General features: G+C 41.5%; 1 protein-coding gene across 1 annotated transcript in view; it reads left to right on the forward strand.

Annotated features, from left to right (window-relative positions):
- LOC103176367 (potassium voltage-gated channel subfamily H member 7) overlaps nucleotides 1-19,530 on the forward strand; it is a 107,224-nt gene that overhangs the window by 63,767 nt on the left and 23,927 nt on the right. Inside the window, exons 4-7 of the mRNA XM_007889842.2 lie at nucleotides 267-299; nucleotides 4,073-4,513; nucleotides 5,287-5,307; nucleotides 13,706-13,920. Coding sequence (XP_007888033.2) covers nucleotides 267-299; nucleotides 4,073-4,513; nucleotides 5,287-5,307; nucleotides 13,706-13,920 — 710 coding nt within the window. The remainder of the gene's footprint in view (nucleotides 1-266; nucleotides 300-4,072; nucleotides 4,514-5,286; nucleotides 5,308-13,705; nucleotides 13,921-19,530) is intronic.

Genomic DNA, 19,530 nt, shown 5'->3' on the forward strand with positions numbered 1-19,530 from the left:
CTGGAGGTTTAGAGCCCTGACTGGTGGGAGTTGGCAAAGGGGATCAATCAATCAAGAAGGTGAGTAAAATACACCCGGTGTGCTCTCGATGTTTAGAGCAGCAGTTAACAAATCAATAGCTGATTTAGAAGCCCTGAATACTCTCTGTGCGTTCCATACCAGAGTTCAATGGCTTTGATCAGTATTAAACATGCAACGTGTTTTACTGTTCTTGAGTTGGCCCCAATCCTCCTGTTTCTAACACGTCTAGTTCACTTGTATTTCAGATGGCAACCCCATATCCAGTGACTCTTCTGCAGGTAAAGTTCACTACTGTCAGTCGTGATGTGTGTGTGCAATGTTTATGATGTGTTGCAGTGGGATGTGTTGATAGAAACTCTCAATGCAATCCCGTACTAAAGGGCTATTTGAACAGTATTCCTGTCCTAATTGAAACAGATAATGGGTTGCTTCGAAAGCAACAGTTACTTTTACTTTCTGTTTTCAAAGCCTGAAGGGATTTGAAATCGGGTCTGAGGATCTTGAAATAAAATAAATAATATAATAATCCTGACATTTGATACGGTGCCTCATCACGTCTTGGAGACGTCTCAAAGCGCTTCACAGAATATACCACAAACTGAATTGATTGTACATTTTGTGGGCGAAACACGGCGGCCAATTGCGCACAGCAGCGTCTGTCCCACAAACAGCCGTGGATTGAGAGACCAAATTATCATTATTTTTTGGAAGGAATTTTTACCCCCAGAAAATCGATCCTCCAATCGACTGACCACCGGGTTCTGTTGTTAGCCGATTGGCGATGGGGAGGCAGTGGAGTCTGGCGAGGACTGTGTGATGGGTCAAAGCTGTTCAGTTTGTCTCACTTCCCTCCGAGCCTCGCACTCCACTTTATATGTTGGAATGCTCACAAGCCTTGGCTTGTTACAGGGGTCAGTACTGCATGTGAGACACTGTCCCTCAGGATATCAGACCAGTCTGTCAGCGTGACACAGGTTCCCTCCCCACCCACACACCCACACACACTCACTCACCCACACACTCACCCGCACACTCGCACACTCACACTCACTCACCCACACGCTCGCACACGCACACTCACACTCACCCACACACTCACCCACACACTCACCCACACACTCGCACACTCACACACCCATACACACCCATACACACTCACACACACTCACACACCCATACACACTCACACACACTCACACACCCATACACGCTCACACACACTCTCACACACACACACACCCATACACACTCACACACACATACACACACACTCACACCCATACACACACACACCCACACACACACACACCCAGACACACTCACACACCCATACACACTCACACACCCATACACACTCACACACACACACACCCATACACACTCACACACACACCCATACACACTCACACAGACTCACACACACACCACACTCACACACTCACTCACACACACCATACACACTCACACACTCACTCACACACCCATACACACACATCCACACACACACACACACAATGCAGCTGCTCAAAACACAAGCCGTGTCACGATAAACGTGGCTGAGGGCAGCGATTTCGCTGAGATTTCGAAATTGCAGATCGGGATTTTTTTTCATTGAACGCAGTAAAATCTTGAATGAAAACAAGATGCGTCAAGTAAAAATAACACTTCCTCTTCCTAATCTGTGGCTAATGAGATGGGGGAAATTCGCATTTCATTTCCAGCTGAGCTGTCCTGAGAGACGATTCAGTAACACAGTCTAACATGTTCATGTTGAGGCAGTCAGGCAGACAGGGCCTTGTGTAGACGCAATAGATAAGGAGGGAAAAAAACAGTTTTCTCCTTCTAATGAGCAAAATGACCTTTCTTTTTAATGACATGCAAACAATTCTCATTTACCAAACAACGCAAAGACGTAACGTATAAAAGCTGCAATATATTGTAATTCGAGAAGGATGTGAAGTACGTGGAACCCATGGCTCATCCCGAAAATGGCAGAATAAACTGCTGGACTGATAAAGCCCTAATGATTAGGAATAACTGTGTTTATTTAAAATAAAATTTCACATCAATTTATTTATAACATGGGTGATTTTATGCTTGCTAGATTAAAACTGTGAGCTGGGTAATTTAACAGAGATGAAATAACATTCACCTTTAGAAAATAATGTATTTGAGATTCATACGTGAAGATATTGTATTACAAACTGTTTTCCGATTATGATTGAGGTATCAGAAAGGTTCCTGTTTGATATGATTAATCTGAGTGTTATCAGTGGCATTTACTATCCACTTATAGCACAAAATAATATTATTATTATTATTATTATAAAACACTGCAGAAACAGGGATTTATTAAAAATGCAGTGAGCATTGTACATGATTAATTGGAATAAGCCAGGAATCCATCCACTGTCACTGACCGCACAGGATGACACTACACTCGAGATTTTAAAATGTGTTGATGTTGGTGTTTTATTTTTCTGCTCGGTTAGTGAGAGCTTTGTGGAAAGACTGATGTTTCAGGGATGGATGTTCCTCCTTTGTCAGTCAGTCTGATGACCAAGTGAAGGTAAACACACAGCAATCACACAGCTCCCACTGAGAATGAGTGCATTCTCACTATTTGGCAGCTATAGCACAGAGAGGTCCTCTGTGTACCAGGGAACCTCTCTTACATACGCTTTAGGTTCGGCTGCTGATAGCTTTAGATATCTGAAACGTGTCAGAACTGCTCGCTTAGGATTGCTTGTCCATCTTGTTGACTTGATGGTTCTCAGAAATTGTTATTACCATTTCCCACTTTGCTGGTTCTCACCATCCTCCTTATTTTACTGTATGTAGGAGGTGGGTTTAAGTCAAATCAACAAAACTAACCCAACCTCCACTCATAGAAATATTTAGAAATACTATATTTAAATATCTCATATTTCGCCCATAAAATACACACACTCAATCCACTTTATAGTATATTCTGTGAAGCGCTTTGAGATGTTTCGATGATAAGGTGCTATATCATGTGCAAGGATTATTATTATTATCACAGGATACAATAATATTACAGTGGAAATAATTGTATAGTTAGTTAATGGTATAAACTCCAAACCAACATCGTTGTCCAGTTTAAAAGAATCTTAAACATAAAGTAATTGTGAAAATCTCCCACCAAGATAATATCACCTTTAAATCATTCATTCCACATTCATATATCTAAAAAGGTGGGAGACAAATACTGTATTGAATTTCCAGTCCAACAGTTTGCCCTGATGACAAATGACAGAAGTCATTGTATAGCACAGCCCCTAAATAATGAGGGGTGTCAGTCTAGTCATGTGAAGTGTGTTCTTACTGTTGGCAATACAGTACGTCTACAGTGAGATAAGACACTTCATTCTGAAAAATTATAGTTCAGAATATCGTGAACCGACACTCAACAGAAAGAGAGCTTCCCTTAGCTTCCCGCACACTTCAACCTCTCCGAAGGGTTGGCAAAGGTGACAGACACATCACTTACAGAATTGCCACATCGTTCAAGAAGAGCAGCTGAAAACGTGGAAAACCATAGTGTGCCAGAACCACCAAGTGCCATCCTATTCTTGTGCCATTCTGTGAATTTATGGGAGCGCATAATAATAACACAAATAACAATAATAATAATAAAAATAATCCTTGCATTTGATATAGAGCCGCATCACAGCTTCGAAACGTAAGTGACCAAATTATTTTTTTTTTTTGAAGGGATTACTATCCCCGGTAAAGCGATCCGCCAATCGACTAACAACCGGGTTCCGACTTACCGCTGGGTAAAATGTCCCCGCTTTTGTTTCTTATGTGGCCGTAGGTCCTATATAATACACGAATGGTTGATAATAATAATAATCCTTGCATTTGACACAGGGCCTTATCACGTCTTCGAGACGTCTCAAAGCGCTTCACAGGATACACTGTCAAGTGAATTGACTGTGTATTTTGTGGGCGAAACACAGCAGCCAATTGCCCGCAGCAAAATTGCTTGGTATTATGTACTCTTGACAATTGGTTTTATTTACTGCAGGCAGAGGAAGATTCTTCAGATTAAAACTACCTGTGATAAGACTCCTTGTGTCCAGCAAACAATCGCTGCCTCAAGAAGACCCTGACACGGTGGTGGTGGAGCCAGGCAAAGCAAGCGACGATTCCATGGCTATGCTGCCCTTTACATCTCCCAAAGAAAGCTTTGGTCCTACAGATTTGGAAGACACAAAGGAACTGCCGGAGTCTGGTGGTGATGGTGATTGCCCTGCGTGTGTTGATATGCCAGGACCGCTGTGCCATTCCTCACCTAAACGCCAGTGGGACAGATTGAATCCAGATATGTTGCAGTCTACCACTGGTCTGATTCACTCCCAGTCGAGGGAAAGTATTTGCAGTATGAGGAGAGCTTCCTCGGTCCATGACATCGAGGGATACTATGTTGATTCCAGGAGTATGTTTAGAGATCGACATGCCAGCGAAGGTACGTCTGAGCTTCTTGACCAAGCACGCTCTCTGTCAAGGCCGATGTTCTCAAACGATTCCACAAATATCTGACTTGCGAATTGTGGTGGATCAGTGTTTAATTCTGTTTGATCCACAAGCCCTTGCGCTAACGCCCATTGCCTTGTGGGCACCGCAGGTGAAGAGTTTCTCTAGGTCCCATTTTTAACGACGCAGCATATTAAACTCTTAACAGTCTCCATTAATAATAAAGGATGGGTCAATGCAGAATTTTGTTTTCAGATTGAGTAAACAGCCTAACACAGGGCGAGTCCCATAATAAGGAGATCATAACAGTTGGTCTCATTGTACAGGTTTCACGAGAGACATCGCCTTGATCGGGGGAGTTGCATAAGGTGTCATTGTTTTTATAGATAAGTCTCCCTACATTTCCCATTTTACAGGGCAAGTCATGATAGCTGACCCATTTATAATGGATAACATGACTGTGGTTTATACAGAGAGAAACATCATACACATAGCAAGCTGCTTAGTGTGTTACCAGTGATAATCTTTTATATAATGAAATTCCCTACTGACAGCCCTTTATTGTGAGTCACTCTAGTTGGCTATAAAATTCCCATCAAATGTCCATTTTTACAGCGTCAGCCACTAAAGACACCTCTTAGTTCCATACTGTTATTTCTGAAGCAAGATGTACTTCACTTTCTTTTTTTTTAAAAATGTGCTCTTTAGTATTCTGTCTTTTCTTGTTTCTTTTTTCCTTTAATTGTCACTCTTGTGCACCTTTAGACAACGGACGCAATATTAAAGGTAATATGTTTTGCCTAAACCCTGCATGTTTCTCTTTGGATGACTGTCCTTCCTTCAGCACCTCCGACTGTTTTTTTGGTCAATCGGATGTCTGATACATATGGAAACCCATCACCATTGCTTAAGAGTCTCCAAACCAAGCTGAGAATTCCAGGCCTCCCACCTACACATGGAAATCCCAGAGGGAGATTGTTGGATTGGAATGCGCTCTCTCTCTCTCTCTCCCGAGAGGGCTTGGCTGGAGAGCATTAGGCGCAGGTTGACAAGAGCCAAGGCTTGGGGGGGAGCCCATTGTGTGTGTTGGGTGTAAATGCTGGTGTCTAAACAGCTAAACCCACATAGCTTGGCCATTGAGAGAGAGCGCTGTCTAGCAAGCTTTCCTGCTGCTTGTCCAGCTAGGACCACCCCTCCCCGTTAGTTAGGGCTTTGGCTGCAGGGTTAACAGGAGCTGAGTGGGAGGATTCCCTGCCCTCAGTGACTGGTCGGCCCTTCCAGGTGTATTTGTCTGGGCAGATAAAGCGGGAGGAAATATTAGCTTTGGACCATGTTTATTCGCTTACACACTCAATATCAAGTCACTTGGCTGATCTCAGACAGATGGTTAGCAAATGGTTCAAAAGTATTTGAGCTCTGATTCATCAGCAACTGTAATGACTTGACTTCCACAGTAATCATTGGGAATTATTGTTATTCTTTCTGAGAGACATGTGTGAAGTGTTGTGTTTAGAAGCTATTGATCTGATGTCTGATGTCAGATTGTTCTGTTGAAAGAAAGGGGATCAGCCAAGCCGAGTGCAATATATTTGGACTTGAACATAATTCAGGATTGCTTCTCTGACAACCCAGTGAGGTAAAGACATCAGCTAGTACAGCTCTAAACCATACATACACATCAGAAGGCAGCAGGGTTGCCTGAATTAACTTATCTAAGTCAGGGCAACAGCACTATTAGGCTCAGCAAACATGAATCTGTGAAGGAAATAAGTCAGCCTGTTTCTAATCACTAGCCAGGAAAGTGCAATATCGCCCACAGGAAGGCGTACTATGGATTTTATGTAACAGCATTTTTTGGGGGGTCAGCCAGGTGGGTGTCTAACACATGTGGAAACCCATCACCGTGCTTAAGGGTATCAAAACTGAGCTGAGATTTCCCTGTCTGCCACCGACACGTGGAAATCCCAGAGATAGATTGTTGGAATGCAATGCGCTTTCTCTCTCTCCCTGTCTTGCTGTCTGGGCTCATACTTAAAAATAGTCAATTAAGAAAAGTACTAGATGACAGCTGGTGACTGTGGTACAATAAATACCCGAGTATGTGTCAGTACCTTCAGCAGGTGAGAAAAGGAGAGAATGTTTAAAAAGTAGTAGTGTTTGAATTTTTTGACGTATGCACTGGCTTTTTCATCAATGACCCGTTTAGAGAAAACAAACCATATTTTACAGATTAAAATAAGGCAAAGGCAAAGGCCTTTCAGGTAGAATAATCTCTTCAAAAAATATAATAATAATAATTTGGTCACTCAATCCACGACTGTGTGTGGGACGCTGCTGTGCGCAATTGGCTGCCGCGTTTCGCCCACAAATATACAGTCAATTCACTTTACAGTGTGTTCTGTGAAGCGCTTTGGGACGTCCTCCCGACGTGAAAAGCGCTATATCAAATGCAAGGATTATTATTAAACATGTAGCTTGCGTTTTAAGAGCATAAGAATTTGCTGGCGAAAGAAGACCAAGTTCTGTCTAGTTCGCCTTCCACCATCCTGGCAGTCGCTTGACATGTCGTGTCCCAAACTCTACACTGTGTCCCTGGTTATTATTTAGCAGAAATCTATCTCATTTGTTCTTGAAACAAATAACATTTTCTGTTTCCATCGTCTCCCTGGGGAGCCCGTTTCATATGTTTACTACTTTTTCCATAATCTGGTTAACAACTGGATAATATTGTTCTGAAGGTTACGACTAATGCAGCACCTTGGTGTAAAGTAGCTCTCTAAGGCAGATTTTCCTTACAGTTTCCCATTTTATGTTTCTTTCTAATAATAGTTTCCCTATTCCTGGATGGCAGGAAGGGGGTATTCTTGCTCTAATTGTGAAATGATATTCATGCCTCTGGCTCCCATACTTCATCCCATTAAGTCAGTTCCTGATATGTTTAATTATGCATTTCCTTAATGAAAAATGCATTTGAATATTCTGTGAGAGGGCGGAAGTTCTCCAATGCCTTCGTTCATTTGAGAAACGAAGAGCGACAAAACAACTGCACTGTTTACCTGAAGAAAAACTGAGACAACATTGAGACTGCATTTGATTTTATGGCACTGCTTACAATTTTGAGCTTCTAGCTATCATTCTATCGTGGCCTATAAGAAATGTGCTGTGCCCTTCACATGACCTTTTCCACGTGTTGAGGTGGTCATGTTGAAGATATCTGCTTTGAAACCTATTCCCCTGAGCAATGGTTATCCAGTCTGAGTTCAGACTACATTAAAGCGATTCATTAATTACGATGGCCTTAGTCAGAATGGTCAGTGTCTGAGCCACAGCATAATGCAGTCTGAAATCATACTTATACATCAAGTGCTAATTTAGCACAGACTTAATTAGCGCCTGAAAGGCAAAGTTATTATAAATGAGGACAACTATTTTTGGAAGGGAAGAGTAATGGTATCAGGATTCTACGTTAAAAAAAACTTTTCTTTTGTTTTACATGCACAGTAGTTAATCCCCATTTCCAAATCCTGCTTATCCCACCAACTGTGAGGAAGATGTATGCATCTGTCGGGAGCTAAAATGTTATCAGCGAAGCCTTGGGTGCATTCTTGGAAGTGTGAGGCCTTGCAGGTCACTCACTGCCTGTGATACATACGTACAGAAATTATCAGCCGCCCTTCAGCGGAACATCACACGGGCTCTTTGCTCAGTGAAGAATCTAAAAGCCATGGGTATTTATTCTCCAAAGATCGAGTGACAACACCTTTCACTTTCTACTGCACAATATGATGGCTGCACTTGATTCGTCTGCACTTCTCAACGTTACTGCTCCATTGTAGACTCCAAATAGGTTCTGTCAAAGAAACTGGCAATAAAGGTGAGATATTGTACTTCACTCTCTTTGTTCCCTGAAGTGACAGTGTCACAGTCGATCACTGAATGCTGCCGACACAATGAGGTGCGATCAGGATTAATGGACATAAATGTGAGAGGGCGTTACACAAATAGTATAATAATAATAATAATCCTTGCATTTAATATAACGCATTATCACACCTTCGAGACGTCTCAAAGCGCTTCATGGAATATCCTGTAAAGTGTAATGACTGTGCATTGTGTGGCCAAGACAATCCTAAGGAAAATGTAAACAAAACCACCCTCTAGTTCAGAATATTTGCCAATTTCCAAATACCATTTTACATTGACCAGAGTGACAGTGAACTACGGTGGAAAACAATAACCTTTCACGGCTTTGACAGATCACAATGAGGTGTGACAGCTTTCTGATCAAGTGAAAGAATGTCTGGAACCCACTGCGGATACTGCGCACATTCTGTACAGGTTCTTTGTTTGGCATCAAATGAATTCTCACAGACTCGGTGTTGCCAAAATACTAAGTTGTGTTTTACTACAAAGCGGAGGGTGGGGGAGGGGGGGTGTGGGGGTGGGGGATCAGTTGAGTACTTCCAATCACATCATCATGTGCGTTGTACCTGGGCTCAGTTCTGCGTGCTTCATTCGCCTTGAGCTAATTGACAGTTCCCGCTCAGGAAATTCCATCTGTCTTGGATAATTGACATCTTAGCTCTGCATTGCATTCATAGTTGTTGATGAAATTCCTTTTTGATGGTGAAGACACCACAGTTATAGAGCTGGCTTTCCTCCCCCTTTTCTAGGGAAGGAGTCTAAACTGTCTAATCCGATCAGCAACAGGGAACTGGTATTCCAATCTCTTCAGTAGGACAGTTTTCCTGAAACCTTTATGATCTTGTACATTACACCCACAGTCAACCATCCTGGATTCAACCTCCCTAACTGGCAATCTGTTCCAGTCATTAATTACTCTTAGGATACAGAATATCCTCCAAGTACCTTCTCCTAAAATTGCCCTTTGCAATTCTAAACATCATGTCCTCTTGTTCTACCGCTTGTAATCTTCTTAGAATCATAGAATATTACAGCACAGAAGGAGGCCATTCAGCCCACCTTCTTGAAACCGTTTCCTGTTATCCTGTTCTCTACTTGTTCTATTTAGTACGTAAACACTTAATTAATCCGGTTAGAAACTCACTTGTCCTCGTGAAGATGTTTTACAGGATGTTGCAGGGGGACGTTTGATACACGTCTATGACCTTCAATATTGCTAACACATCCTTGGGACCTCCTCCCGACGTGAAAGGCGCTCTATAAATGTAACTTTGTTGTTGTTGTTCTTACAGCTTTAAAGGCTGCTCAGTGTACGTCTAGTGGCTATTGCCATTTACAATCTGTGGCCTGTAGTTTATCTGAATTACTAGTGTCCCAAGTGTAGTGCTTGACAGTGTTGATCTTTATCAACAGCTTGTTAGGCCAATGTCCTCCACTTTCAGAAAGATCGGAGGTCCTGTTTACTCTAGGCATTGTTAAATGTGGCATTCGGAAAGTAAGAGAACATTTAAACTTTAATTTCTACTCCTGAGGAATCCAATATTGGATTCAGTGAGTCAAACCTGGTGCATTACTGATATTCTGTCCCCGGGCATCAATATAATTAGATATATTTATTAAATATGTTACTGACATTTATGGCAGAACAGTAAGAGCAGAAACATGTTAACATTCCTCACACTGACAAGCTATCTGGGTTAGGCACTATAGAACCATAAAAATTTCCAGAACAGTAGGTCTATCCGGCCCATCGTGTCTATTTTAGCTCTTTCAAAGAGCAATTTATTCATTCCAATTGTACTTGCCTTTTTAACAAAAATAATCCTTGCATTCAATGCAGGGCTTTGTCACTTCGTTGCGACGTCTCAAAGCGCTTCACAGAACACATTGTAGAGTGAATTGACTGTGTCATTTGGGGGCAAAACCCGGCAGTCAATCACACACAGCAGTGTCCCACAAACAGTCGTGGATTTGAAAGTTGGGAAAGAGGGGGAAAGGTGGAGGGATGGAGGGAGAGAGTTCCAGAGTTTCGGGGTGTAGTAGCTGAAGACATGGCCACTGATGGTGGAGCAGAGGGGACGAGGGACAAGCAGGAGACTGGAGCCGGCCGAGACAACCTTCTACTTTGCTAATATTATTGTTTATGCAGTCCAGCAACTACACCTTATATTGGATCTCACGTCACTTTGTGTAAAGTTCAGGTGACGAGTTGCACACTTAACAAAGCTGTACCCAGGAAAGCCCAGTGTAAAATAGCAATGTGGCATTTTCCGAGCTTTTCAGTTGCAATACGAGTAGTTAGAGGTGACGTTTCTTCACTCATCATATCGTAGAAATCTGTAATTGTCTCCCTGCTTCCCCCCTGCCCTCCACTCTCCCCGACCCCTAGCTCGGTCCGAAACTCTGTCTGTCCAGCGCCTTGGGACTTCCTCCCGACGTGAAAGGCACTATACATATGTAATTTTGTTGTTGTTGCTGTTGTTGTTGTCTGGTTAAAGACCCAGGTGTTTAACCTAGCATTAGATGACCGTGCGATCAATATCAGTAACACAATTGGCTATCACCATATTAATAAAGCCCCTGAATACTGATTTACATTGATGATTATAGAGTTTCAATGGTGATCTTTACCTGCCTCGGCAGTAGGAACCCCTCACTGTGTGACTAACTGTTATTGTAAGTTTAAACTCTGTTTGATAGCTATTTGGCACAGTAATTAGATGTTCTGACAGTTTTTTAGAGTTTAAGTCCCTTTATTGACTTTTACTTCCAGACTGGTGAATGGAATACCAAATCTAATGGTATTAATGAGCTAAGGAACTTAGAAGCCTAGATATATATATATATACACACACATATATCATGTTCCTTTGTCATGCCAGTATTTATTTTAGCACTCACTTTAAAGTTATGACTGGCATAACACATTTTCCAATTATACATAGAGCTTCTTGTTCATTGGATTCTAATATCCTTGGTAAGGAATCTAAGTGTAACCTCCTTCAGTTGAGCAGGACTATGTCAAACCATGGGAACTCCACTCTGAAAGTAGATTATACATGGCCTACTTACAGTCTCCTTACTAAGAAATCCAACTAACAATAAGGGTATTTTAGGGCCTATTATAAGAAGAATCCTTGCATTTGATATAGAGCCTTATCACATCGTCGAGACGTCTCAAAGCTCTTCATAGAATATAGTGTAAAGTGTAGTGACTGTGTATTTTGGGGCCAGCTAGTGGCTCAGCCAAGGGAAACTTTAGATATTGCCATTTAATATTAGAACTGACAGCTATATTAATCAAACAAAAAATATCACCAACTCTTCTCTTTTTTTTTCGGTAAACAGTAGTACATATAGCCAGGAGCCACGGCATAAGATAACCTTTCACCCACATAATATACAGTCAATTCACCTTGCAGTATATTCTGTGAAGCGCTTTGAGACGTCTCAAAGACATGATAAGGCGCTGTATCAAATACGAGGATTATTATTATTATACCAGCGCAGGCTGGCCACCTCAAACAGCTGTAAGCTAAAGATTGCGGGACCTGAACATTTGCTAGTAAACCTTTCACATCTACAAGTTATTTGAAACAAAGCCTTGAGTTGAACTGCAGGCTTTAAGTTCTCAGGCCCTTCACACCAGGATAGCACGCTGAGGTTTTGATCAAAGACATTTTATTTTTCTCCCAAGCTCTATGCTTCTGAAAGGTTACAAAGAGCACTACCTTAGATAACAATTGCCTTTACAACCTTCTGTATTTGTAGTCACCGCTTAGCCCTCCACCATATGGTGAGGAGCAATGAAAACCTTTGCCAAAGAGTCCTCATTCTTGGTGAGAAAATAATAATTATAACAATTCTTGCATTTGATACAGCGCCTCATCACATCTTCAAGGCGTGTCAAAGCACTTCACAGATTATACTGTAAAATTAATTTTGTGGGCAAAATGCGGCAGCCAATTGAGTGCAACAGCGTCCCACAAACAGTCGTGTATTGAAGTGACCAAATTATTATTATTTTGTATTTTTTGAACGGATTATTACACCCAGAAAGCGATCCATCAATCGACTAACAACCGGGTTCCTACTTTACTGCTAGATAAACAGAGGCATGTGTGTGGAGTAAGGAAACTTGCTCAACGTTTCGCCCTGCCCAGGAATCGAACCCGAGTCCTCTCGTTTGCAGGTTAAAGAGGGATGGTAGTGGAAGCCTAGAGAGAACCTATCGGTCTTTCCCTGAGCTCCTGGTCATAGAAAAAGAATAAAAAATTTGGGATGAAATACCTTAGATAAATGGGGGGAGGAAGAGTGCAACTAAGTGCATTTCAACTCAAAATGAAAATGTCTTTTTTTTTGTACTTTCTACTTTTTACAACAAGAAGAGCATTTTGAGTCCACAGTTATGCCCCCAAAAAAGTTCAGATGGAAGTAATGATGTAAGAAAAATATTTTATTATAAAAATGGACAGAAAGCATGACTCGATCTTTATAATGGGAACGAACCATTATTGCTGAACCGAGGCTACAGACAGGCAATTACTTTTGCAAAGCATGTGTTTGCCTTAAACAAAGACACTCTCTGTGGAACCACCGGGTAGTAATGGCATGAGCTCAGGGCCTCAAACTATAGTCTAGCCGTGAATTCAAGAAGTGAAAATACAAGTGTTATTGAGTGAAAGTCCATTACCTGTACATCTGTACTTCATAAGCCAATTGATTGATTGATTGATTGACCGACCGATCTTGTATCCATTGGCTCATTTATCTTGTGTTTTGCTTTTACGCTAATTGCCAGATAATATTTGAATTGCACATTACATGCTCTCCAAAAAAAGAGCTTGCTTCTCTTGACTTTGCATGTAACGCAGCCACCTGGTCATCATCATTGTCTGGGTGTCTGGTGACTGATCCCATTTCTGAGATGACGTAATATAATGTTGTTAGAAGGAATGACTCCTTTGTTTAACTGATATAATTGTTTTATTATTCAGAAAACGTAATGAGTAAGTAGATGTATTTTTACGATTCGAAAGTTGAATAAATTGTAATTACTGAAATGACTAGTTAATGCGTTCTTATTAATTATATAAATAAAAGACGGTGCTTTGCATAATGATGATGAGAAATCCTAATCTGCTGAGTAGACTGATCAGCATCACAACATAAAATGATGGAATAATAAATGGTGTAATCATTGTGCTCTCTCCCACAGTCTAAAGTCTTGTATGTGTTTTACTGTTCATTTTCCCCGCAGGACATTTTAACCATATCAAGTCCAGCCTATTGGGCTCCACGTCCGATTCTAATCTCAACAAATACAGCACCATTAGCAAGATTCCTCAAATCACCTTGAACTTTTCCGATATAAAACCTGAAAAGAAGAGTTCATCCCCACCGTCCTCAGAGAAGACCATCATCGCCCCCAAAGTGAAGGAGAGGACACACAACGTGACTGAGAAAGTCACACAGGTAAGGAATAAAAATAGAAGTCGCTGGGAACCCGCAGCAGGTCAGGCAGCATCTACGGAGAGGTAAGGTGCTAGGACAGTCAAAACAATTTTTTTAAATTTTCTTCCAAATTTCTTTTGCTGAAGATTGTTTCTTTCAACTCTCTTTTTAAAAGTTATCAGATTCCTTAATATTCCTGTAAATCCATTTGCTAGAGATTAGTGTGACTTTCAGGGAACATCGCAGTAATAGCCACAGGCCAAAACGACACCTAATTATTTCATTGCTCCAGTCAACTGGTAATTGGCCCTATGGCTATGTTTTGTCCTGGAAAAATAAATGAATTCTAGCAATCTAGAGTATAAAATCAAGGCAATTATGTTGAACCTTTACAAATCGCTGGTTAGGCCTAAACTGGAGCATTGTGTCCAATTCTGTGGAGTGACATCAGTGGTGACTTGATAACCCAGAACAACAACAACAACAAAATGACATTTATAGAGCGCCTTTCATGTCGGGAGGACGTCCCAAAGCGCTGAACAGTCAGGTGTCGAGGTCCGAGCATAGGGGAGGAGTGGTGTAAGGGTGAGGGAAGGCAGAGAGGTGGGAGGGCGACCAAAGGCACGATCGAAGAAGTGTAGGTAGGTCGACAGTAGATGAGACATAAACTATAATCTTAGAGCAAACTCCAGCAAACCGGCAGTCTAGTGAGGAGGGCTCTATATCACGATTGTCCCATAGGTGATTTAAACTCCAGCTGAGGTGACTGGTTGCTTTGGAGGGCAAACGAGCATGACTTCTTGACTGGCATCCATGGCAATGTACCTCTGGAGATGGAAAAGAGTCTAAACATGTTCTGGAAAGGACAGGGAGGGAATTGGTGAAAGGAGGAAAAATAAAATGTGCTTTGAATTATTCACATAGGCCAAATCATCCATAGGTACATTGTTAGAGATTTATAAATTATTCAAGAGGAAACTGGAAGCTTTATTAGCTATCTGAGGTGTGATATGTGACAACTCACCACGTACAGGTGTTGTATTAATCCACAGTTAGGTGCTAAAATTATAACGTTTACAACATTCATTACTGCAATTGCTCCAATTGGCAATGTTACTTACAGAATTTGATGAGCGTATCAGAAAGTAATAGTCTTAAGTATTAAAACAAAACTTGTGGTTAGAGGAACAGAGTCAATTGGAGGAATGGGTCACAAAATTAGAATTTATTTGATGAGATGAGAAAGATTTAAAGACATTTTTCACAGATTATGCCAGAGACTGATCGAATGAGAGCAATATAATAATAATCCTTGCATTTGAGATAGCACCTCATCACGTCTTCGAGACGTCTCAAAGTGCTTCACAGGATATACTGTAACGTGAATTGACTGTGTATTTTGTGGGCGAAACGAGGCAGCCAATTGCGCACAGCAGCGTCCCACAAACAGTCGGGGATTGAGTAATGCCTTTTATCTGCTCTGTACTGAGCCCCTGCTTTCATCATTGGCGTTACAGCAATGTCAGGGTCTCAGTGTTGTGATTACGTGTCTCTTATTGCAACACAATCTGTTTTCACTTTATTTTGGACCCAGCATCGCACAGTCAGCAGTTTATAAGTGAAGAACAAAGCCTTGATCCCATGTGGGTACAAGACCAAGTGGGCAACTTGATAACAGCCCCGCTAAGCAATAATAAAACACCATCAATAACACTAACCCTAAAAAGGGGCTATTACTGTATTTACAACAATTCATTCCAAATCTGCAACGATGGGCTGTGAAAGGCCAGATAAGCTGAAGAAGACGTCCTCCTGCAAACCATTCTCAGAGCGATGGGTAGTGGCTAAAGATAACGGCCGTGTGTTTTTTATAAAGAAAAGGACGTTGTCAAGGTTTGGGTGAGATTGTAAATATACTGAGTGCCTGGAACATCAAGGAACCGGCTCCTGCGAGCTGCTCCTCCACAGACTAGCAAAGTGATTGATGTCGCAGCCGATCTCTGCGTCACACCATCTTTTGGTCGAGTTTTACCCACGTTATTTGACAGCGGGGAGGCATCGCAGCGAAGGCAAACAGCGCCCGGCCAAGTAGAAAGATCAGTACAGTGTTACTTATTAATCAGATTCTTAAAGTTCTGTCTAAGATAATTGGCCAAAGAGCCAGCGAGGAGAGGAGAATTTTTTTAATAATTCTTTTTTTGACAATAATCCCTGCATTGATGTAGCGTCTTATCACGTCATTGCGATGTCTCAAAGCGCTTCACAGAATTCAACTGTAAAGTGAAGTGACTGTGTATTTTGTGGGCGAAACATTACGTGTTATGTGAAGTCCTCCCTATCACTTTTCATCAGTGGGAGCTTGAAGTTGCTTGAGGAGTATAGAAGTGTTTTTAGTGCTATAGAGCAGCATTAGTAGTATACCATCAAGAGGTCTGTGCTTCAACAAGAGAAACCAGGCACAAGTTGGATTTAGTTGAGGAGGATCAATACAAACACAAACACATTCCTGGCCATCGGAAAGGGTTTCCAAGCCTTTATATATGGAAATGAGTCTGGACCCAGCTAAACTGGATTTTCATTTGTAAATGGTATTTAGGTAGAAATCGGCACAAATCCTTTTAGTTGGGAACATGGATTCAGATCCAAGTGCCTCTCAATTCACTCTCAGTTAGTAACTGCTCGGTTAGTGCGCCACAAAGGTTATGTTTGGACTTGAGATACATAATGACGACTTCTAGTTTACAACTTTATCGCAGCTTGTTAAAATTCCGAAAAGGTCAGAAGAAATGTGAGATGTGTTTTGAGCCGTGAGCAAATGGAAGAAGGTTTATGGTGATTGGACCTTTGGTATTTCACAGTCTGTGTAGAGCCTTTCTGAACTGAGTGCCAATTGTGATGTATGTTATTGATTAAAGCCAAAGACATAATACTGACAGAAACTCAGACTATTTGGATCTCGTTCCACGTCATTTTCGACATTTAAAACAGCGAACAGATAAATCATTTAGATTCTTAAATACATTGAGTATTTTGTGTATGTTAATAGTAATTTGGTCAGTCAATCCACGACTGTTTGTGGGACGCTGCTGTGCGCAATTGGCTGCCGCATTTCGCCCACAAAATACACAGTCAATTCATTTTACAGCTTAGAGACGTCTCGAAGACATGGGAGGGGGGAGGTGACCGTAGGGACAGTCGAAGAGGAAGGTCTTCAGGCGCGACCTGAAGATAGGGAAGGAAGGGGCAAGTTGGATACTTCTTAAAAGAAACTTAAAACATTCCAATTGTGTGGCTCGTTTTTGTCTGGGGTAAAATCATTAGCATAGTTGTAAATGAGGTGTGATTTACTCTCAGATCTTTGAAGTATCTCACACTGTGTTCTGCCTGCGTCTTTCCTTTGTGCAATCTCAAAAGACGTTGGTTCCATCTCAGTGTCGTATATAAGTGGCGAATAAGCATCAAAGTGCAAGGCCAGCAATAGTTCTGCTTTTACTTAAGAGTTTGCTTTCATCATCCTCATTATTAAGATTTCATTAACGAGTACTAATAGTTTATTCATGGCTCAAAAAAAATCTGTCTGTACCTCTATAGCTCTGCACCAAAGGCTTGCTGAATCACATTATATCCAAGTAGTTGTCCTTGTAAAATTACAAAATAATTGTAATTACCTAAAGAGTTTAATTTAGCCTATTTTATTTTAGTCAATTATTGGATCGCTTTCTGGAAGGATGCAAGGATTATTATTATTTTAAAATATTAAAAAAATTAACTTGATATTTTGTTGTACGTAACAAGAAATATTCCCCTCATGCTATTTAAGAGATTTGTACTGAGCAGCGAGAACCATAATAATCATAATAATAATCCTTGCATTTGATACAGCACCTCATCAAGTTTTCGAGATGGCTCAAAGCGCTTCACAGAATATACTGTAAAGTGAATTGACTGTATATGTTGCGCACAGCAGTGTCCCTCAAACAGTCGTGGTTTGAGTGACCAAATAATTTTTTAAAAGGGATTATTACCCCAGGAAAGCGATCCGCCAATCGACTTAACAACTGGGTTCCTACTTACTGCTGGTAAACAGAGGGGTGTGGAGTAAGGAAACTTGCCCAACGTTTCGCCCTGACCCGGGAATCAAACCCGGGTCCTCTCGCTTGCGAGGAGAGTGCTCTAACCACTGAGCTACAGGACTCCAACTATGATCATTGGTTTAGTTATTCCTGAGCCTGCTCACAGGAGGAGTCATGCTGTGGGATTCAATGAGACACCAATGGCTTTCCTGACCTTCACAAAGGCCTTTAACCTCACAAGTTTGAACTTGGAGCAACTTCATCTGCCCAGAGATGCCTGACTGACACAGGCTCCCTCCCTGCCCTGACACAAACATTTACTGCTGGGGAGAGTCTGCGGAGAGAGAGAGAGAACAAAGGGCACAGCTGGGAAAGGGCTGGGGAATTGTGGCAGGGACAGCAGGAGTAATAGGAAAAATGTGGAGACATGGAACATAGGAACAGGAGGAGGCCATTCAGCCCCTCGAGCCTGTTCCTCCGTTCTGTTAGATCATGGCTGATGATAATAATAATCCTTGCATTTGATACAGCGCCTTATCACATCTTCGAGACATCTCAAAGCGCTTCACAGATTATACTGTAAAGTGAATTGACTGTGTATTTTTGTGGACGAAATGAGGCATCAATTACCCGCCTTTGCCCCATATCCCTTGATCCCCTGACCCAACAAAACCATATCCACCTCAGTCTTGAAAATGTGACTGGATCCGGCCCTAATCCACAGACTTTTGGGGGAGGGAGAGAGAGTTCCAAGATTTCCACTTTACCCTTTGTGTGAAAAAAACTGCTTCCTGATTTAAAGAGAAAGAGATGGAAGGAGAATTAGGAATAATTCAACAGATAAGGGTTTAGATAGACTTCCTCCACAGAGCCTGAAAGGGTTGAGAACTGTTAGTTTTTTTAATGAAGGTATGTTTTATCCCTCATCCCTCCAGAGGGAAATTAAAATGATTTATCTCGCTCGCTCAGTCGCTCACTCTAGTGTTTCCAGCTTTGCTGTTCCTGCTTCCCTTCAGATCAACATGACTACGAATCTCCAAATACCTGCCCATGGGCTGCCCTGCAAAATGGAAGTCAGATGTGAACTCTGTTCTGGGTTCCTTTGTACTTGATTGACTGTTTAAATGCAGGGCTTTAATGCACATTCACTGTAAACAATAAGTACTTACAAAATACTAAACAGACACATGCCATATTGCTCAGTCATTGACAGCGGAGAGAAAGGTTTTTTTTCTCTAGTAAATGAAATGGCTGATCAAGAACTGGAATTCCTGGGAATACGTATTTCACTTAATGACTTGGGGCAATATATCACCGACTTTCTGCCTGTTGCGCCATATGTTTGATATTAATTCTGTCACTTTTAAGAGAAATCAGAGCTCGGCCCCGTTACATAACCTTGAATTGCTTCTTTGTGTTTCAACAGATGCCGTTTATGCCAAGGAATAAACAAAAGGGGTATTTTTCTCTTCACGCAAGTGTGTGTATTTCTCTAACTATATAAACCTGATAAAAATGCCACAATCCTGTGTGGTCAATAATTTTGATTGATGAACTC

This window comes from Callorhinchus milii, unplaced genomic scaffold, assembly GCF_018977255.1.
Source record: "Callorhinchus milii isolate IMCB2004 unplaced genomic scaffold, IMCB_Cmil_1.0 Scaffold6, whole genome shotgun sequence".
Taxonomy (NCBI): Eukaryota; Metazoa; Chordata; class Chondrichthyes; order Chimaeriformes; family Callorhinchidae; genus Callorhinchus; species Callorhinchus milii.